The sequence below is a fragment of the Branchiostoma floridae genome, chromosome 12, assembly GCF_000003815.2.
Source record: "Branchiostoma floridae strain S238N-H82 chromosome 12, Bfl_VNyyK, whole genome shotgun sequence".
NCBI lineage: Eukaryota > Metazoa > Chordata > Leptocardii > Amphioxiformes > Branchiostomatidae > Branchiostoma > Branchiostoma floridae.
The window spans coordinates 6,874,470-6,892,729 of record NC_049990.1 but is presented as its reverse complement, the minus strand read 5'-3'; the positions used below and the strand labels follow the sequence as shown (position 1 = coordinate 6,892,729).

General features: G+C 43.2%; 3 protein-coding genes across 4 annotated transcripts; 2 read left to right on the top strand and 1 right to left on the bottom strand.

Annotated features, from left to right (window-relative positions):
- Nucleotides 1-839: 839 nt before the first annotated feature.
- On the bottom strand, nt 840-5,015 carry LOC118427883 (soma ferritin-like). Its single transcript, XM_035837846.1, has 4 exons — nt 4,828-5,015; nt 3,434-3,568; nt 2,108-2,306; nt 840-1,559 (listed from the first exon to the last, which is right to left on the bottom strand). The coding sequence occupies exons 1-4, from the start codon at nt 4,891-4,893 to the stop codon at nt 1,438-1,440; spliced, it is 522 nt and encodes a 173-aa protein (XP_035693739.1). The 5' UTR covers nt 4,894-5,015; the 3' UTR covers nt 840-1,437.
- A 231-nt stretch (nt 5,016-5,246) lies between these two features.
- Nucleotides 5,247-10,006, top strand: LOC118427520 (divergent protein kinase domain 2A-like). 2 transcript variants are annotated; one of them, XR_004832528.1, is made up of 4 exons: nt 5,247-6,838; nt 7,247-7,547; nt 7,953-8,411; nt 8,608-10,006. XR_004832528.1 is itself a non-coding variant. In XM_035837357.1 (4 exons), exons 2-4 carry the CDS (start codon nt 6,215-6,217, stop codon nt 8,282-8,284), a joined length of 1,257 nt encoding a protein of 418 aa, XP_035693250.1. In that variant the 5' UTR covers nt 5,247-5,581; nt 6,143-6,214; the 3' UTR covers nt 8,285-10,006. The 2 variants fall into 2 exon arrangements, 1 of the variants encoding a protein (XP_035693250.1); XM_035837357.1 differs by having other exon boundaries at nt 5,247-5,581; nt 6,143-6,838; nt 7,953-10,006.
- Nucleotides 10,007-11,941: 1,935 nt separating this feature from the next.
- Nucleotides 11,942-18,042, top strand: LOC118428084 (sulfoquinovosidase-like). The gene is made up of 8 exons (XM_035838052.1): nt 11,942-12,387; nt 12,877-13,003; nt 13,541-13,724; nt 14,452-15,180; nt 15,741-16,077; nt 16,630-16,852; nt 17,252-17,428; nt 17,888-18,042. Exons 1-8 carry the CDS (start codon nt 12,046-12,048, stop codon nt 18,040-18,042), a joined length of 2,274 nt encoding a protein of 757 aa, XP_035693945.1. The 5' UTR covers nt 11,942-12,045.
- Nucleotides 18,043-18,260: the final 218 nt, after the last annotated feature.

Sequence of the window (18,260 nt, the reverse complement as noted above, 5' to 3'; positions counted from 1 at the left end):
TGTGGGAGGATCAATTTTATACATGATGCACCAAATATCTTGAATATCATATCAGAAAGGGTATGGCACTTTAATACTAGCCCCTTGCTGTAGTGCTTGTAAAGCTGTTCACTTGTCAAACAACTTTGTCTAAATACCATACTATTATAATAGGTAAAATACCTTTAGAAATTATATGTATTGTAAAAATCGTCTAACATTCCATTTAATGTCTTAAATGTGGCTAGGAATTCTTAAATGTGGCTAGGAACAATTCAAAGTAAAGAAGTCAGTCACAACAATGGACAGAATGTATGTGAAATACCATCTTTTATTCCCATCTGGTAGTATTTTGCTCAGCACCATGTTACAACCAATTGGACCTCAAACCCTTTACTACAGGTTAATGTACAATGTACATGTAGGTGAAGAAAAATGTTAATAGATCATCGTAATGTAACCCAACTTCCTGTTGTACTCAACAACATTACTAGAAGTGTGTGTGAAACATCATGAGAATGTTACAAACACTCAGCACTACACAATTGAGCACTGGAAAAAGATGACACATGTACCTGAAGTCTAAATATTCTTATTCTTAACTGTTTGTGTTTTTGTTGTTTTTGTTGTGTTTCTTTGTCAAACTGTTTAGGTATGGGTAACCTGGTCCAAACTGGTATCATCCTGTACCTGTTACTACATGTACATTTAGGCACACACTCTAGCCAGCACCATGTACGATAATCATCAATAGGAATGTATCAAGGTTTTGGTCCCTTGGCACTGATGGATTTTCTATTACAAAATACATAACTAGTCTATGTGGTAATACTAATAAGAAAATACATAACTAGTCTAAGAATAAATACATCCCAGCAAAAATAGACAAGTACTGCATTCTATCCCAGACATTTGGCTTCCTTGGTTTTGAATGTCTCTTGAGTGTTTCTCTACTCTTAATGAGTTTTATCACAAAATACTTAACTCTGTGGTAACAAGAATAAATACATCCCAGCAAAAATAGACATGACAAGTACTGCATTCTGTCCCTGGCTTTGAATGTATGGTAGGTAGGGGTGGTTGTACTGGTACAAAACCGATTTTTCTTGTTGGTCTGATTAAAAAAACGGACCTGAAGAAAATCAGTGGCCCAGATCTTGGACCGATTAGACAATGAACAGGTAATACTGGTAGGCATCCACATGTTTTGGGGCTTACATGAGAAGCTTACAAAGGAAATAAGGAGCGAAGTAGAGTAGAGTTTATAGTCATTTCTTCCAAGTTTCTACAGTCAAACATTGTGTTGTTGACATGAATATAAGATTTTAAAATGCCAGTGGGAGTCGGATACTGCACCAAACAGATTCCTTTGTAGTGAAATGGACCCTTGTTTTTAGTACGCCCACTTATAAGTTGAATTTTCTGTACCAGTACCCACCCCTACTTTTCAGTGTTTCTCTACTCCTTTCCGAGGCCACGGTCAAACATGTACACCCCCAAGCCCGAACCACAGCGTTTAAGGTTGGTTAGGTGATCACCTATAGTCTTGATGTTGTCAACTTGGGTATGGAGGAAAGTATCTGTAGAAAAGGTAAGGACAAGTCATAACTTTCATTAGATACTAGTATCACATCTAAAAGGAAGAAAACATTAAGAAGGAAGCTTTGCAGAAAAAAACAGGATAAGTTGAAATATAAACCGCCAGTCTTGCGGTCTAGGTACAGAGAGATTGTTAAAAAAGATAACCGGTAGTCATCTCAGCGAGAAGGAAGGAAAACTGAGAAGAAAACATCTGACTGTTCATTCTCTGAAACTGCACACTAAGATACAGACTTTACATCTCATACTTTACTTTAATATTGATATCCCAATGTTGCATTATCATTTTCTAAAATCCTAAATAAGAGTTACGAAATTTTTCCATTGAATGAGATTTTGATATACTTGTTATTTTTCACATTCATGACATCAAGCGATGGTCAACAGAGAAAAATAGAGGCAATAATAAGAATTTCATTGCTGGAAGTCAAAAAGTGACATTTGAATTTTGGGCAAATGAAAAGTTGGTTTGGGCAAGTACATTTTTTATGTGAATTTTAGAAAACTTGTCCATCCCTGGCCAACTTACCCTCGATGAAGTCTGAGGTATGTTCGTCGTCATGTTTGTGTGCCAGCTCGTACACGGCCAGCATGCTCTGGTTCAGCTCCTTCTCCAGCGACAGAGCCGTCTCCAGCGCGTCCTGTGGACTGCCCCACGAGTCCTGCGGGGGCTTCGGGACGTCCATCAGGACCACGCGCCCTCCCCGCTCAGTCTGGTGCTGGTGCCACTTAAACACACAGCAGGGGGAAACCGTAAAAAGTTAAAATGTATTTGAACAGAAGAAACAGAAGCTTCCCCACGAGTCCTGCGGGGGGTTGGGTACGTCCATCAGGACCACGCGCCCTCCCTGCTCAGTCTAGTGCTGGTGCCACTATAACACATGGGGGAAAACCAAAGTATTTTAACATAAAAAACTGTGTTATAAACTGCCCCACGAGTCCTGCGAGGGTTGGGTACATCCATCAGGACCACGCGCCCTCCCCGCTCTGTCTGGTGCAGGTGCCACTGCAGGGAAGCAAATGTTATATGGCCTCTATACCTCCTTACCGAGGGAAGTAAACACACGGACACACACATAGAAAGGCGTGTGTATTTATTATCTCTACATGTAGAGGCTCATATAGTATTACATCTAGACTCTTATAATTAGTGTGCACTGTCCCTCTGGCTGTGCATGTCTACTGACAATGGTGCAAAATCTACTCTAACAGAAAAGCGGCAAAAAACTTGGAGGAAATCCCTTCTCAATGATACCAGAAGTCCATACATACAATACTAGAGGTCCAGAGCTGCACCCTCTGCTACCATTGTTTACTTAGCCTTTGTGCCTCTTTACTCGGGGAGATAATAATGCACAAACAAGCATAGAATGAGCAATGTGTATGTGTAATATGATGCATTGTGGACACGGAAGTTCAAGGCCCCTGACAAGACGTAAACTTTGATAAAGAATGGCCATGGACCTTCACCTTTGACATGCACCACACTGCACATGTGCACTTCAAACCATGAACTAGCTTATTCTCATACTTTCTGTCCTACAAATGATGATGATGATGATAATGCTAATCTCCTATGCCACTCTCAAAAGTGCCACATTCAAAGTCTCCTTCACCCAAGAATGATTTGGTGTGTATTGAATTTGAAGCAAAAAGCAGATGTGATATCACTACTAGTACTTTGGGTCATTTGTAAACTTTAATTTTGGTTTGTGTCATTGTTATTGAGCAATCAGACGTTAATGAATGAATGAATGAGTTAATGACATCCTGCGTTTGTGAGTGAGCGAGTGTATGGTGTTTAAGTTTAATATGCATAATTGTAACATAAGACATAGCCATTCTGCCAGCCTACCTTCTTAGCAAATTCTCTCTTCTGATCACACAGTCCTTTGAAGAACTTCTGCAGGCCTGGTAAGGCCACGTCGTCCCTGTCAAAGTAGATGTTCAGAGAGGTGTAGGTGTAGGATGCTGCATGCTCCTTGTTAGCCTGCAAACATAAAGAAAAGAAGGGTATCATGTTACTGTCATCTCTCACAATTTTCATGGCTTCCCTATGACCACTACATGTAAAAAATAGTGTTTTCAAGGGCTCCTCTGAATGTCTTAATCTTCTTTGCTCCTTTGGGATTAAATCTCACTTATAGCAGCCCACCCAACATCCGCAAGCCTCCTAGAGGGGAGGGGCCAGTTACAGCCTCCACATCCTTCTGTCTCCAGCAATCTTCTTTGCCTCGTGCCATAAGGTGTTTCTGTGCTCTAGGTCCTTCTTAATATGGTATCTCTCCTCCATGACAGCCTTGGTCTTCTTCTGGCTTGGGGGTTCCACTCTACCCTGCCCTTGTGATGAAAGATGGTGGTTTTCTAAAGGTGTGTCCGATCCATCTCCACTATCTAAATTCTTATGCTAAGGACAAACAGCTCTATCACTGCGAGAAAACATTCCCTTCGCTGCACACACACGGCTCATTCGCTGCGCACACACAGCTCCTCACGAACCTTTGTGGTGCACACACAGCCCCTCCCTTTGCTGCGCACAGCCCATTCGCTGTGCAAACACAACTCCTTCCTTCGCTAACAGTTTTTGTACCAGTGGCCCACTCCTCCCTATCTATAGTACCTGACGATACCCGAGATGAGTCTTTTGATGAGTGAATTAGGATTCGCTTCTTCTTCTTCTTCTTTCGTTTTGCGGCTACCAACTTCAACTTGCTGAAGACCTTTGTAGTCTACATGTATACTCATTTTTCACTTGAGTGAAGTGAGGAAAGTCGTGTAAAGTGCCTTTCCCAAGTGCACAAGATCGGTGACACGGCGGGGTTCGAACTCAGGACCTTCTGGACCTGACTAGAGTGAGTCAAACTTGCTGCAGATTACGCCACGCAGTCGCTGCCTGTGAGTGTGATGTCACCCTCCTGTCACAAGACTTATATAACGTCCTTGAGATCACTCATGACACTTTTTCTTCCTCCAGCAGAAATCCAACCATGTTTTATAGCTTTACTCAATCTCCATCTCAATTTACATACTTTTAATACTTCATAGTTTTTTTTTTAACCTCCTTGTTCATAGCATTTAATACAGGACAAAAATACAAACATTACAGAAAATTGACTTTTTAAACTGGGCCACATACCACCATGATGACTCCAGCCTTGGGAACCATACCAGCTGGGCAGGTATCTCGTGTGCATCATAATTTTCAGAATAACAAAGGCTGCAAATAATGTCACCATCTAAACGTTTTACCTGTTTGTTGACAGCAGCTTCCGTCTCTGGGTGGTAGTTCTGACGAATCTGTGATTCCTGAGACATCCTGGAAAGATCTGGGGTCTTAATTAGAGGCCAGAAGTGCGTGAGAAAACTGTGATGAGTATTGGATTGGATACCACTCACTGCTCTACCACACAATCAATTTGGATGACGTGGTTCAACCACTCATATCAAGGGGTGTTCAAATATTAGATTTCCATAGAATATGGAACCAAAAATATTCGTGTATATGATATCTAAACCAATTTACGTGGCGTAATTTGTATAACGAATCACTTTATGTAGTAGTTTATGAATTAAGTATCATAAAAGTCAGTTATAAGTTAACAGGTGTTTTCTAAAAAGTACCTGCAAGTCACCTCCGAAGTGAATGGTATGCTCCTTTCCCACTATGCCTCATTCAAAATGGAGGTCATGGTCCATGTACGTGCGGAAGAGCGTCTGATATTGATACGTTTACGTGCTTTTACTGTCATATATCTGCAGGAGAATGACATATAGGGAGAGAAAACAGCTGGTCGTACCGGATACCCGCAGAAATAACGACAGTCCTTTGGAAAGGTGGCTTCCCCGGGCATAAATCGGACGGTCGGCGGAGGGAGTTGGAGTCTCCGAGCGCTCGTCCGGGAGTACGGAACGCCGTGATTCAATTAGGGATCAGTGACGCTGAACGTTGGCGTCTGTCTGGGTGTTATCGCGTCGACGTGATCTGTTTAAGGCCGCCTGAAGGGTAGAATTCCATTCATTGCTGTTAGGGAGCGCGGCTCTTATCTATGATGTGGAATTAGCAATGACCTGGTGCAGTTGTTACATACAATTTGTAGGTATTGAATGTCCCGACTGACGAATGCCTGGCACTGTAGTATACTACGAGACAGGGATTTGTGCGAGTGATCTTCTTAAACCATCTAGAAGACCCAGGCCCCGATCAATGATGTAAGTGGGCATGAAGTTATACTGACTGGGATTATGTGACAGACGGCTTGCTATAAATTCTCAGATAGCACAGCACCCGACATGTGACTTCTGTATGTATGTGAAAGAATTAAGGTAATTATTGACAGTGAAATCCGATTTCAGTTCCAATGGGACTTGAAGCACAGTGATGCCATGTCCATTACGTGTGCTTAATCAATTCTGCAACAAAATATTGGCCTCTGTAGGATCCAGGGATCTTATCTACAGAGCTTAAGTGGGTTGGTACTAAGTAGTTCTAAACACAAAAGACAGCATGTAGGAAATGTGTTGTAAATATAATGTGCACCCAGACATAACGTCATGTTTCCAACAGATCTGTGGTAGGCACGAGACATCAATAATGCAGTACAACAGTCTGTGCCAAGCTCGAGTATAAAGAGGTAACATGAGGCTTGTTAGACTGAAGCAGTTTCGCAGATTCTTCTCAGGATGGCGGGTCCGGAGGATGTGCGGTTTCTTCTTCTTTGTCGTCGTCTTTTACTGCTTTGTTTTCCAACCGTTCTCCTACAACCAGCTGACCGACACAACGTTCCTCGGGGAGGACAAATGTCCCGCTTGCTTCGGGACCGACCTCTGCGAAGAGTTTGAAAATGGCAAGATTTTATTCAAGTATTCCTCACGGCTGAGAATACTGGACATCTTCAACATCAAGAATGTGTACTTCGCAATCTATGAAGGGATGGAGGTTGCCTTGAAACGTCTTGGTCACAACTCTGAATTTGATCAGTTGGACCGGTGGATCTGCGAGACTGGCAAGGAAGGCCCGCAATGCCACATCCCTTCCGTCACGTACTATTCCAACTTTTCTCGCGTGATCTACGAGGGGTTATCCCCCAAGAGCCTGACAGACATGTCAGATATGGTGAGGTGTCCATCACAAAGGCTGATTGACAGGGTACTGGAGAAATTTGCGGAGCATCTCGGTAAGGAGACAGAGGAACTGTCGTATCAGGAGAAGCTCCACTTCCTGTCTACTCTGAAGTTTAACCCAGAACCACTTATGTTACAGGTCGGTGTGTGTACTCATTTTATTCTTATGCTATCTATGCTGTCAACCCCCGCTAAGTAATACAGTTAATGAGCAAATTAAGGAATGGGCACTCATTTCCAACAGGTACACGTTCAGATACAGCAATCAGTTACTAAGTTTTTTGTGACAGGCGGCAGTTAAGGTTCTTATGTTAGTGGGATCAGACAGAAGGGACCAATCAGTTTAAGTCTGGAAAATAGTCTAAGGAACGACCAAAAAAGTGGCTAAAATGGCCAGGCGGTCCTTATAAAGAGGTTGTAACTGCTGTGTACGTTTGCTTTGACTGTAGCATTTTTCCAAGAAAATCAATGACTGAAGCCATGGTCTTGATGTGGTGTGAAGTGATGTGGTATGACATGGAAATGAAATTCCCTATACTTCTCCCAGACATTCCCCATCACTGAGGGCTGGCCATTCCCGTTCTACTTTGGTGCCTGCGGTCGACTGACAGTCGTGCAGAAGTGCGACAAGACTTTGGCGAGTTACTACAGTGCCCCCTGGCTGCAGAGAGTGGAACTATCCCTCCAGATGATGAAGATAGCAGAATATCTAACAAACAATGAGGCAGACTTTGCCCTTTACCTCACCGACATTTCGTACGAGAATTTTGGGGTGACGAGTGATGGAAATCTGTTCGTTATAGACGTGGAGAACGTCATTGTGGTGGACAAACAAAAGATAAAAACAGGTAAGGACTGATATTTCCAAATGTTGTGACTTGTCTCCTTATTTTCACAAATAGACCAAAGCTAGTAGCTATGATATTCATAAGTGATTGCACTCCTTCGTTGTAGTGTACCAGTCAAGAAAGAAGTTCCAAGTAGTCACAATAGCATCTTCAATGCTGTTTTGCCATGGTTATTGACAGGAACAATAGTGCAAGATAACTTCTTATCGACAGGAACATCCTGTCAATAGCCTAGGCCTTGCAGCTTTATTTATTTATACACAAAATACTGTTATTTTCAAGGTTTTATCCTTAATTTTTAATTGAAAAATGTAACGGGTAGAACAATATTTCTCACAATTTTCAGAACCATTTGTCAGGTATTTGATGGTGTTCAGTTTACCACATTTGTTTGTTTCCTTACAGATAAACCGCCTAACTGGGAGGCCAGGTACCAGTCCCACTTTGACGAGTGTCCGGGCATGCCCAACTGCCTGTCATTTGACGTGTCCGCGTTGTGCAGGTACCTCCACACCGACCATAACTACTACGCGGTGTGCAGGAACATGTTGTCTGAGTACGCCTCGGAGATGGGGAAGCCGGGAGGTCTCCTGCACGATCCGCCAGAGACCGTGGTGCACGACGGGACGTTACAACGCCTCCTGAGGGAGTGCGCCAAACCACGAACTCTATACGGCAGGTTTGACGCTGCCAAGGAACTGATTGAGTTGTTGGGAAGCTTCTTGAAGGAGAGGTGACTTCTCAAGTCAGGAAGGCCATCAAAAACCATAATATAGTTTAACTTTAAGTGCTTCCCACAATTTTTGGATATAGGGGAGTGCCCATCTCCATTTGTATAGCCAAACCACGAACTCCTTATGGCAGGTTCGACGCTGCCAAGGAACTGACTGAGTTGTTGGGAAGCTTCTTGAAGGATAGCTGACTGCTAGAATCAGGAACACCATGATTTAGTCTAACTTTAAGTACTTCCCACAAGTTTTGTGTATAGGGGAGTGACTATCTCCATTGTAGAGCCCTTGCCACTTGGGCCATATCCAAAGTGCAGAAATCTATTTGGGAGGTTTGACGCTGCCAAGGAACTGATCGAGTTGTTGGGAAGCTTCTTGAAGGAGAGGTGACTTCTCGAATCAGGAAAGGCTGTGATTTAGTTTAAGTGCTTCCCACAATTTTTGTGTATAGGGGAAAGCCTATCTCCATTTGTATAGCCCTCGGGCCACACCCAAGGTGCAGAAAGCACTATGACCACACACCCCTCCCCCAGTAGTAGGGGGCTAGTCTACTGGAAAAGGTCACAATACATTGTCAAACATGTAGGGATAGTTCATAGTCTTCAGACACACGACTCCATTATAAAAACTCTGCAAACAAACCAAACTCCAGACGTCAAACACAATGGCAAAGTTTCAGATGATACTACATGAGTAGTTGATACAGTAGCAATCTGTACAGTGGAAAACTTTCTTTCCAAACACTTATTCAGGGGATAGATGTCAGAGCCTTATTCGAGTAAGGCCCACTTTCCATTAGACAACAAATATGATGCAAAATATAAAGATATGATCCAAAATATAGCAAACCGCATGAAACATAAAAAGTTCTTTAACTATGAATTTTGTTGAGCGACCTGGTAAATGTCTGGCTACTCAGATGTTGCTCAATGGGTGAAGGAGATTTAAATGGATTACATGCCCCAAATCTATGCACACACTGGAAATAGATGTACTGTACAGCCTCTAAGGCAAGGTGTCAGTTTTAGTGACGCATCTCTTTTAAAAGGCAATAGTATTTATAGATGATACTTTTTGTAAATGTTAGTGTTGAATCCACTTCTCTGTGTACATGCCCAGTTATGAAGTATAAATGATTATTAAAAAATGTAAGTAGATCTACATTTACTAGATCAACATGTACCCATTGATGATGTGTGTGAACAATTGACTTCAAGTTAGTTGTCACCTAAGTGTGTTCATTCAAGATGTTGATAAGTCAATTGGGGTCAAATAGCCAGTGAGTGGATATGTTGGTGGACACAAGATCAGAAGGTAGAAGGTTTGATTCCCAGTATTCTTGGCTATACGTTGTGTCCTTGGGAAACTTTCCTCACTCCACTTTGGGGTAAATGGCTAAAATGGTAAACTGGATTTCAAAACAGAAATCACAACCTTCAGGGTGGTTTTGAGCTTCCTATGAATAAATTAGGGTTCAAACAAACAAATCTGGCCAGCACTGTAAGCTAGGAACAAGCCTGTGCAATACTGTATATGTAGTATTATGTACACATTTAAGACTTATGCTTTCTGTCTAGCAGTACATAGTCGCTTTCTATATATGTCAAGGGTTACATTTTATGAAAAAAATTGTTGCTGTGCAACAGAGAATAAACAGGTTTTTGGATGTTGGACGTTACAACCAGAATAAGGTGTACACATTTCTAGGAATAAATCTAGTTATATAGACAATCATGACTTCATTGCTTGAAGATTATAGATTCACAGTGTCCGTGTTTTCGCGGTGTACGTTTTTCATTCCAGGAGGAGTTAAGTTTCACAGGTGCACCATGAAGAAAGCGTGCTAAATGTTGCAAAAGCCCACGTAAGACACAGAAACTGAGCCGGCTCCACACATCTGCTTGAATATTACCTTGCTGTGTTCCTATATGAGGTAATAGTTACGCCTTAGAGATTTGGATTGAGATTGATAAGGTCTCATAGAGATGAAAAAAATTGCATAAGGGAAAAATATGATTGAACAGGAGGCCAGTTGTGTATTTATAGCAACGTTACGTGCATTTCTCTACTCTCCAAGCAGAGGTTACGCTCCGGTAGCCGCAGACGACTGCAAACATGTTGCTTTTTAGGCTCCCGCTTTAATAACGGGGAGCCTAGAAACCAACAGTCGTCTACGGCTAAGGCTCCGGCTGTTTTGTTTTTTGTTTACATTTTTTCATGCATTTTATGGGGCTTTCTATTTTGTAATGTTTTCTTGATGCCGCGAGACATCAAGAAAACATTACAAAACAGAAAGTCTGATAAAAACGCCTATTAAAAACAGCCGGAGCCTAACCTCTGCTTGGAGAGTACGTGTCCCGAATGCACCGAGCTTGCCTTAACAATGAAAGGTCACGTGATGCAAGGATCAAAGTACAACGACGAGGACAGGTTGACCTTACCGTGATTGTGGTCAGACTCTAAAAGACTAGAGTACCGGAAGTGGCTCTCGGTCTCTACTGTAGCAGTTCCACAGTGCCGGATGCACCGGAGGTATCTATTCTCTCTGTGCCTTTGCCATTTTAGCAAGTCGTAGGATCTGGAAACAAAGGTGAGTTATTGTTGAACAGGTGTCGGAGTCCACGAGCAAGGTTTGTACATATCCGAATGGAAGCCGTTTTGCCAGCATACCCTTTGACCCCTACCTCCGTGTCAATGCCATTGCCAGACTGTAGATTAGCCTGTAATCCTTCCAGTGAATGTCAGTAAACGCAACTCAACTTTTAAATTCGACCAGCCTTCCAATCCTAGTAGTAAACGCAAAACTAATCCTTGTTATCATGAGTTCTTGAGGACTGTTTGTCAGATCGTCCTTTGTACCGTTATTTGCTTACTACCTGGCCAGTTACCGATAGTGGGTCAGAGATACATGTAATGTTGCCTGGGAACCTGTGTGATTTTCGGCATGCTTCTTTTTTTTATGTGCACAATGCAAGCAGAATACACTGAATAGGTAACTTATTTATTGCAATAAAAGTATCGTGCAGTGATTCGAGATTAAAATCTTGAACTTTGAGTTTTTCAAAAGGTAAGGCCACAGCAAGGAGGTTAAAAGAATCCTCTGAAGACTCCAAATCTAATATATACGAGAACGCATAGACAACTTCTTCAAAATAGAAACCATCAACGTTGAAACAAAAAGCGACAAAACACGGTCAACAAATCTTTTTATTCTTGTATTTAAGAGGTGCAGGCTTTATTATAGCCTATAGCTAGCTGGTATGACTAAGACTAACGTCACATTTCCACAAAGGGACCGGTCTGGCAGTTTTAGGGAACGAAAAGTACGATATGAAAGACAACAAAAACACAAAACTGACGAAAAATAAATTCAACAGCATGCCTTGTGCATATTTATTGGCATAAACTTTAATTTTTCGTTTATGCAAACAGCCCACCCGGGCCCCGTAGGACTTATGCAACCTGGCAACTACAAATACCGAACTAGTTTTACTTCTACAGTTAAGGCTACCATGCGACATATCCTCCCATGTTTTGGTATTTTCTTCTCGTGTTGAACATCACCCAAAAGGAACGAAATTTCTTGAATTTGTTTTGCTTTTGTTTTTGAAATCGGCTCAATGCACGTGCTGATGCCATCATAGAATTGGCTGTGGCCGAATCATTGAGCTTTTGAGAGAGTCTCTACTTTACCATTGTCCTTTACCATCGTGTATTTTTCATCAATGATAAAAGTTGATTATCTGATATGTTTGATCATTTAAGGCAAGATGCGGGGAGTCTTTCAGCATGTCTTGCTGATTTTGACCTTGACCTTGGCGGCTTCGAACTTGTCAGCAGAGCCACAGGCCGAGCGCGGGTTCAAGGTCACCCAGTCCACAGACGGGTCAAGTTTGGAGGTCACGTTCGACGGTCTGACCATCATGCATCACGATAGAGAACATCCCGCCATTTCTGTGGGGTCAGGGGTCACGACGTTCAAAGAGACCTACGGAAACTTCTTGATAACGGACAACGTTGTGGAAAAGGTCGACCTGGTGAACGTGGAAGTTGCGCAGAAAGGAAAGAATAAACATGTTTTGACATTCAGTACAAGAGAAGGAACATACAAGGTTGGTACCTTATTGTGACGTCCTTAATAAAAGTGGGTAAATGATTCAAATTCAGATGCTCATCATAAAAAAAAGGTTGGAAATTTGGGTACTTTTTTTTTTACTTTTCTTGAATCTGACTTCTCAGAGTCGCGCTGGTGCTCGACCCAGGAATGTACGATGACAGGAAATAGGGTCATGATTATTAAAGTTTCCAATATTTTTGGTGACAATTCAGTTTTTTTAAATCTAATGCAAAAGGAGGATGTCTATTAGCATCATTACAGATGATCTGCGGCTCAAACAAATAATAACAATCATAGTGGTATTACAACGTAAAGAAGAAAAATGGTATGCCACATCAAAGTCAAAGCCTAGAAAGTTGAACACATTATTGTGATAAGTTGCTAAAGAAAATCAGAGGTATGATTAACCGAAATCGAGTTTCCAAAATGTTTGTGTCGTGGAAATCAGCCTCCCGAAACAGGTCATTATTTTTTTCCTTTACAGACGAAAGTGATGTTCTCCTACGATGATAAAAAGGGTCTTGATCACGTGATCGCACTATCACTACCGAAGGGTGCGAACCGAACCTGGGTCCGACTGTACGCGGAAGAAGAGGAGCATGTCTACGGAGGTACATGTATATCAATATCCATCAAATTACAATAATTAATTGTGGTCATTACTTTCGGAACATAGGTATTTCGGAACACAGCTATTTCGGAATATAGGGATTTCGGAACGGGGATTTCGAAACATTTGGATTAATTTCGGAACATATGGATTTCAGAACATAGGGCTTTCGGAACATAGGGCTTTCGGATTATAGTGATTTCGGAACATAGAGATTTCGGTATATAGGGATTTCGGAACATAGAGATTTTGGAAGGTAGGGATTTCGGAATATAGGGATTTCAAAACATAGGGATTTCGAAACAGAGAGATTTCGGAACAGAGGGATTTTGGAACAGAGGCACTTTGGAATATGGGGATTTCGGAACAGGGATTTCGGGATATAGGGATTTCAGAATATAGGGATTTCGGAACATAGGGCGGTCACTCACCGACGGATGACTTGTACGTTAGTCCCTTAATGCTTGGGCCTTGTGGAAGAAAGGTGCCGGTTAGCTCTAGAGGGTAATCATGGGTCCCATATATTTACTTTCTACAGGAGGTGAGCAGTTCTCTCACTTTGACCTGCGGGGTCACAGTTTCCCGATGTGGGTGCGTGAGCAGGGTGTGGGGCGGCAGAGCTGGGACCTGATCACGCACGTGGTGGACCAGGTGCACGGGGGAGGCGGGGGCGACTACCACACCACCTACTGGCCGCAGCCCACCGTCGTGTCTTCAAGACGGTAAGAATTCAAAACATTAGCTTCTTTTTGAATCTTCAAGTGCATCAGATATTGGGCCCAGTCAGAAACATTTACTTGAATATCAAATCTTTATAACATTGTACATCCAGCCACAAATGAAGGCGAGAAGAGCACACCTACATGTACCTTGCTGCGGGCCGCAACTTGGCATTTGCATGGCATTGAGGTCACCTGAATTAGAACAAACGCATTAATAGTGGATGAGGATGTAGTTTGGATAGGGTGTTGTCTATATATTGAACGATACATCCATTATCGAATTTTGGCCCAGAAGTACAAGTAATGTTATAGCAGCAGCAGCCGACCGCCGTGTCTTCAAGACGGTAAGCATTGCATTCAAAACAACAGCAACCAGCAGCTGTCCTTGGTACTGAAGCTCTACTTCTGTACTTTTTGGCGATCGTTTCACTTTGACAAAGAAAACAGCAAAAATTCTATGTCCAGTCAGCCTTAGAAGTTCAAGGGTCAGTTCAATGTTCAATTTAAGGGGCTTGCTCGGTTTGATCGGCGTCTTCTTTCAGCCTCCCGGGCCTCCCATCATTTGTGAACCGCTTCGGCGCCCTTACCGACCACTACACTCCATCTGGCTCAGTTTGTTATGACGGTAAAGAAGAACAATTAATAGAGCACTAGAAAACAGCAGTCTTAGTCAAACCAATCAGGTTATATCCTTGGTCAAACAATTGTCCTGGTGTCTTCGCTACAGATACTTCTGCCATTTCACCACCACCAACTACATGGTCATGGACTTCGATCACCCGGATCATCACGAGATCCAGATCTGGGGAGATCCCGGTCGGATCGTCTTAGACAGCGGCCACGATTTCTTCGACGTGTCTAAGAAGCTGAGTGGAGTTCTCGGGCGGCAGCCTCCCCTCCCCGAGTGGGTGTACAGCGGTACGATTCTCGGGGTGCAGGGAGGGACGGACACGGTGCTGGAGCATCTTCGGCAAGCAGAGAAGAACGGAGTCAAAGTTAGCGCGCTGTGGGTGCAAGACTGGGTGGGGAAACTGCACACGTACATGGGGAAGCGACTTTACTGGGACTGGGCATGGGATAAGTCTTGGTACCCAGGACTTGACAACGTCATAAAAGAATACAAGTCGAAAGGTGTGCGGTTTTTATCGTACATCAATCCACATCTAATCGTCGAAGGGCCGATGTTTAAGGAGGCTAATTTGAAAGGTTATCTAGTGGCAAACTCAAGCGGACAGAGTTACTTGCAGGACTTTGGTGGCTTCTTCTGTGGAACTGTTGATCTCACAAACCCAGATGCTTACCAGTGGTTTAAGGACGTTATGAAGAGGAACATGGTGGATCTGGGGTTTGCCGGGTGGATGGCAGACTTTGGGGAGTACCTTGCGACTGACATGGTGTACCATAGCGGAGAGTCACCCGAGACGGTACACAACCTCTATCCTGTACTGTGGGCAAGGTAAGACAAGATACTTACGTCACAAAACTAACAAAAGAAAAGAAAAGGCACGAGCCTGTGATGTTCTTTTGCTCATGTCTTGCTCCTCTAGATATTAAAGTGTGCTGGGTTATTTAACGCACAGGGGTTTCAGGCCGGGGACTCCCATAGAGTTTCTTAACTGACGTAATGGTATTTGCAATTTGAAACCCTGGGCAACCATGTTGGCGGGTAATTGGATTATAGCAGCAGCATGTTGCGCGTGTTTACCGGCGTAATCCCCAAGCAGATCCTACGGTGCCATAAGATAGTATTACTATCTGCTTAACTGTATCAAAGCTGGCTAAGGAGTCAGACGGGCACCGGAGCATACACACTCCTACTAGTCCTAGGCTGGCTTCACTCCTGTCCAGCTTTTGATACTAGCTTATGTAGGATCTGCATGTAGAATATAACGGCGTGCACAGTAACCTAACGATACAAATTATAAACCTACATTCACATAGCCAAAAACTAGACCTCCTCCCCGAATGACGTTTTTTTATACAACATGGAATGAAAATTCCGTTTTGTCTTGACAGATTAAACAGGGAAGTGGTTGAAGAAGCGGGAAAACTTGATGAAATCACCATCTGGATGCGGGCAGGCTACTCTGGGAGCGAGAACTACACCTTGCTGGCCTGGGCAGGAGACCAGACCGTCGACGCTCGTATCCACGACGGTCTTGCCTCCGTCATCCCTGCAGCTCTCTCATTGGCTGTTTCCGGCTTCGGACTGCACCACTATGATATAGGGGGTTATATAACTCTGCCCACGATCTACAGAACGGAGGAAGTGCTGTTAAGGTACGCGGAGGCGGCGGTGTTCACCCCCGTCATGAGGACACATGAAGGGAACCGGCCTGACGACAGTTGGCAGGTACAATTTCGTCATTTTGGCCACTTTTTTCTTCTATTTGCTTTTGGACAGACGAGGACAATGTGGCACTGCACTCAAACTAGTAACTAACTTATGTAACAGTGCCACATACAGCCGGTACAGACAGAAGGCAAAATAAAGGTAGTCTATTCTTTTTAACGACTGTGTAAAGTACACGTGCCTCTCCCAAGGGCACAACGTCGGGGGGCACGGTGGGTATCGAACTCGGGACCTCTAGATTCCAAGCCGAACGCTATACCAGTTACGCCACACACGACACCATACCACGCCACACACGACGCCATATTTTGGTCACTTTGCGTTCTATCATACAGGGACTTGGAGTCTTATGGTTCTTGGTTCGAATCCCTGACAGGCCCTAATGTTGTGTGTCTTTGGTAAAGGCGCTTTTAAAACACCGATTTCATCTTTCGAATCTGTGAGTACTTAGCGTTGGTTGTAGGCGTTCTGTCGAGTAGAACGTAAAGCGCAGGTCCTGTTTGAGAACATTTAAAGGACCAATTATGGTAATCATGATGCCCTCAAACGCAGGTTTTCAGTTCGGCTGACACTCTACGCCAGTTCGGACGGCTAACCCGGATGTATGTCCACCTGGCCGGCTACATCAAACAGCAGGTTCGGGAGAACAGCATGCTGGGAGTTCCCGTCCAGAGACCGCTGTTCTATCACTACCCTGACGACCGCCGTGCCTACTCCGAGCAGTATCAGTACATGTTCGGGCCGGACGTGCTAGTGGCGCCTGTATATCACGAAGGTAGGTTTGATATGACAGAAACGAAGTAGAAAAGTTGTTGCCCTCGTAGTTTAGCCTCTACTAGGCTCCGCGGATAACTGGTAAAATAGTAGAAATTTGACAAATAGAATCATAAGTATATCTAAACATTACTAGGGGAGTCGGTCGGCCATAGGAGTAAGTCCGCGACCCATAAACTCCTTGGTGAAGGTGATAACAGAATTTTTTTAAATGTTGTACTACAGTACTTAAAACAAGTAAACAGAATGCTTTCACATGAGGCGTACATGTATGTAAAAACTCCTCACAATATCTGTGCTTTAACGTTAAATACCTGGTTCATTGGCCTAATCCATGAAACACACATCCAGTAGACAAAGTCATAGACGATCTGCACTTTGTGTCCGTCTTCTTTTTCAGAGGTGGACACCTGGGACGCGTACCTGCCAGGCGAGACGGAGGAGTGGGTACACCTGTGGACAGGTGCGTCCTACACAGGTGGGCAGGTGGTCAGCGTCAGTGCACCTGTAGGCGAACCACCTGTATTCTACCGCGTCGCGTCAACCTGGGCGGACGTCTTCAGGAAGATCCTGACAGGTAACTAGAGGATTTGGCCGTACTTCACTGAGTCAAGGAGGTTAAATGCTGTTCATCACCCAAATGACAACCCTCTCAATGTCCTAAATTAAAGCTGATAAAACCATTCTGATTCATATTCATATTGATTGATAGCAATCTAAAATGGAATTCAACATTAACTTTGACATTACATAGGAAAATCTGGCGATTGTTTGAAACAATCTGGAGATTTATTTGCAAACAATCTAGGAAAATCTCTAGATTGTTGGAAGTATCAACTTTGTACGTATTACCTGTAAAGGCTTAGTTCAATATTTGTCCAAATACATCTGTAGGCTAGGCTGTTAATATACTTGACTCGTCTGTTTATTTTTACTAGTAGTTGTAATAGACCTAACGAAAGTCGCTGTACGGTTAACGTTGTTGTGTCAATAAAGATTTCCACGTATAATGGATTTTTACCGCCAACATTTCCAGACTTTCCCAGACTGCGCGACGTTCCACCGGCCACGACACGATGGGGCCTCCTGTGGCACCTGAGGGTCGCCACCGTGCTCACGGCTGGTGTTGTGGGAGCATTCCTAGCCTGTTCCTGCGTTCTGTATCGCAATAGGAAGAGGAAAACCTCATGAGGATCGATCTCCATGATGAACACCTCAGCTGAGATGTTTCAGCAAAGCAAAATTTAACTCTCCAAATATGTACAAATGATTTTAGATGATGATTTCAAATTATTTTTATGATGGAATGAAAGCTGTTGATTATTGTGGTATCTTTCTTTGTATACAATCATATATAGTTCCGTGTATAGATGATATTTTATTGACTGAGTAATTATTGTGCAAAAGCC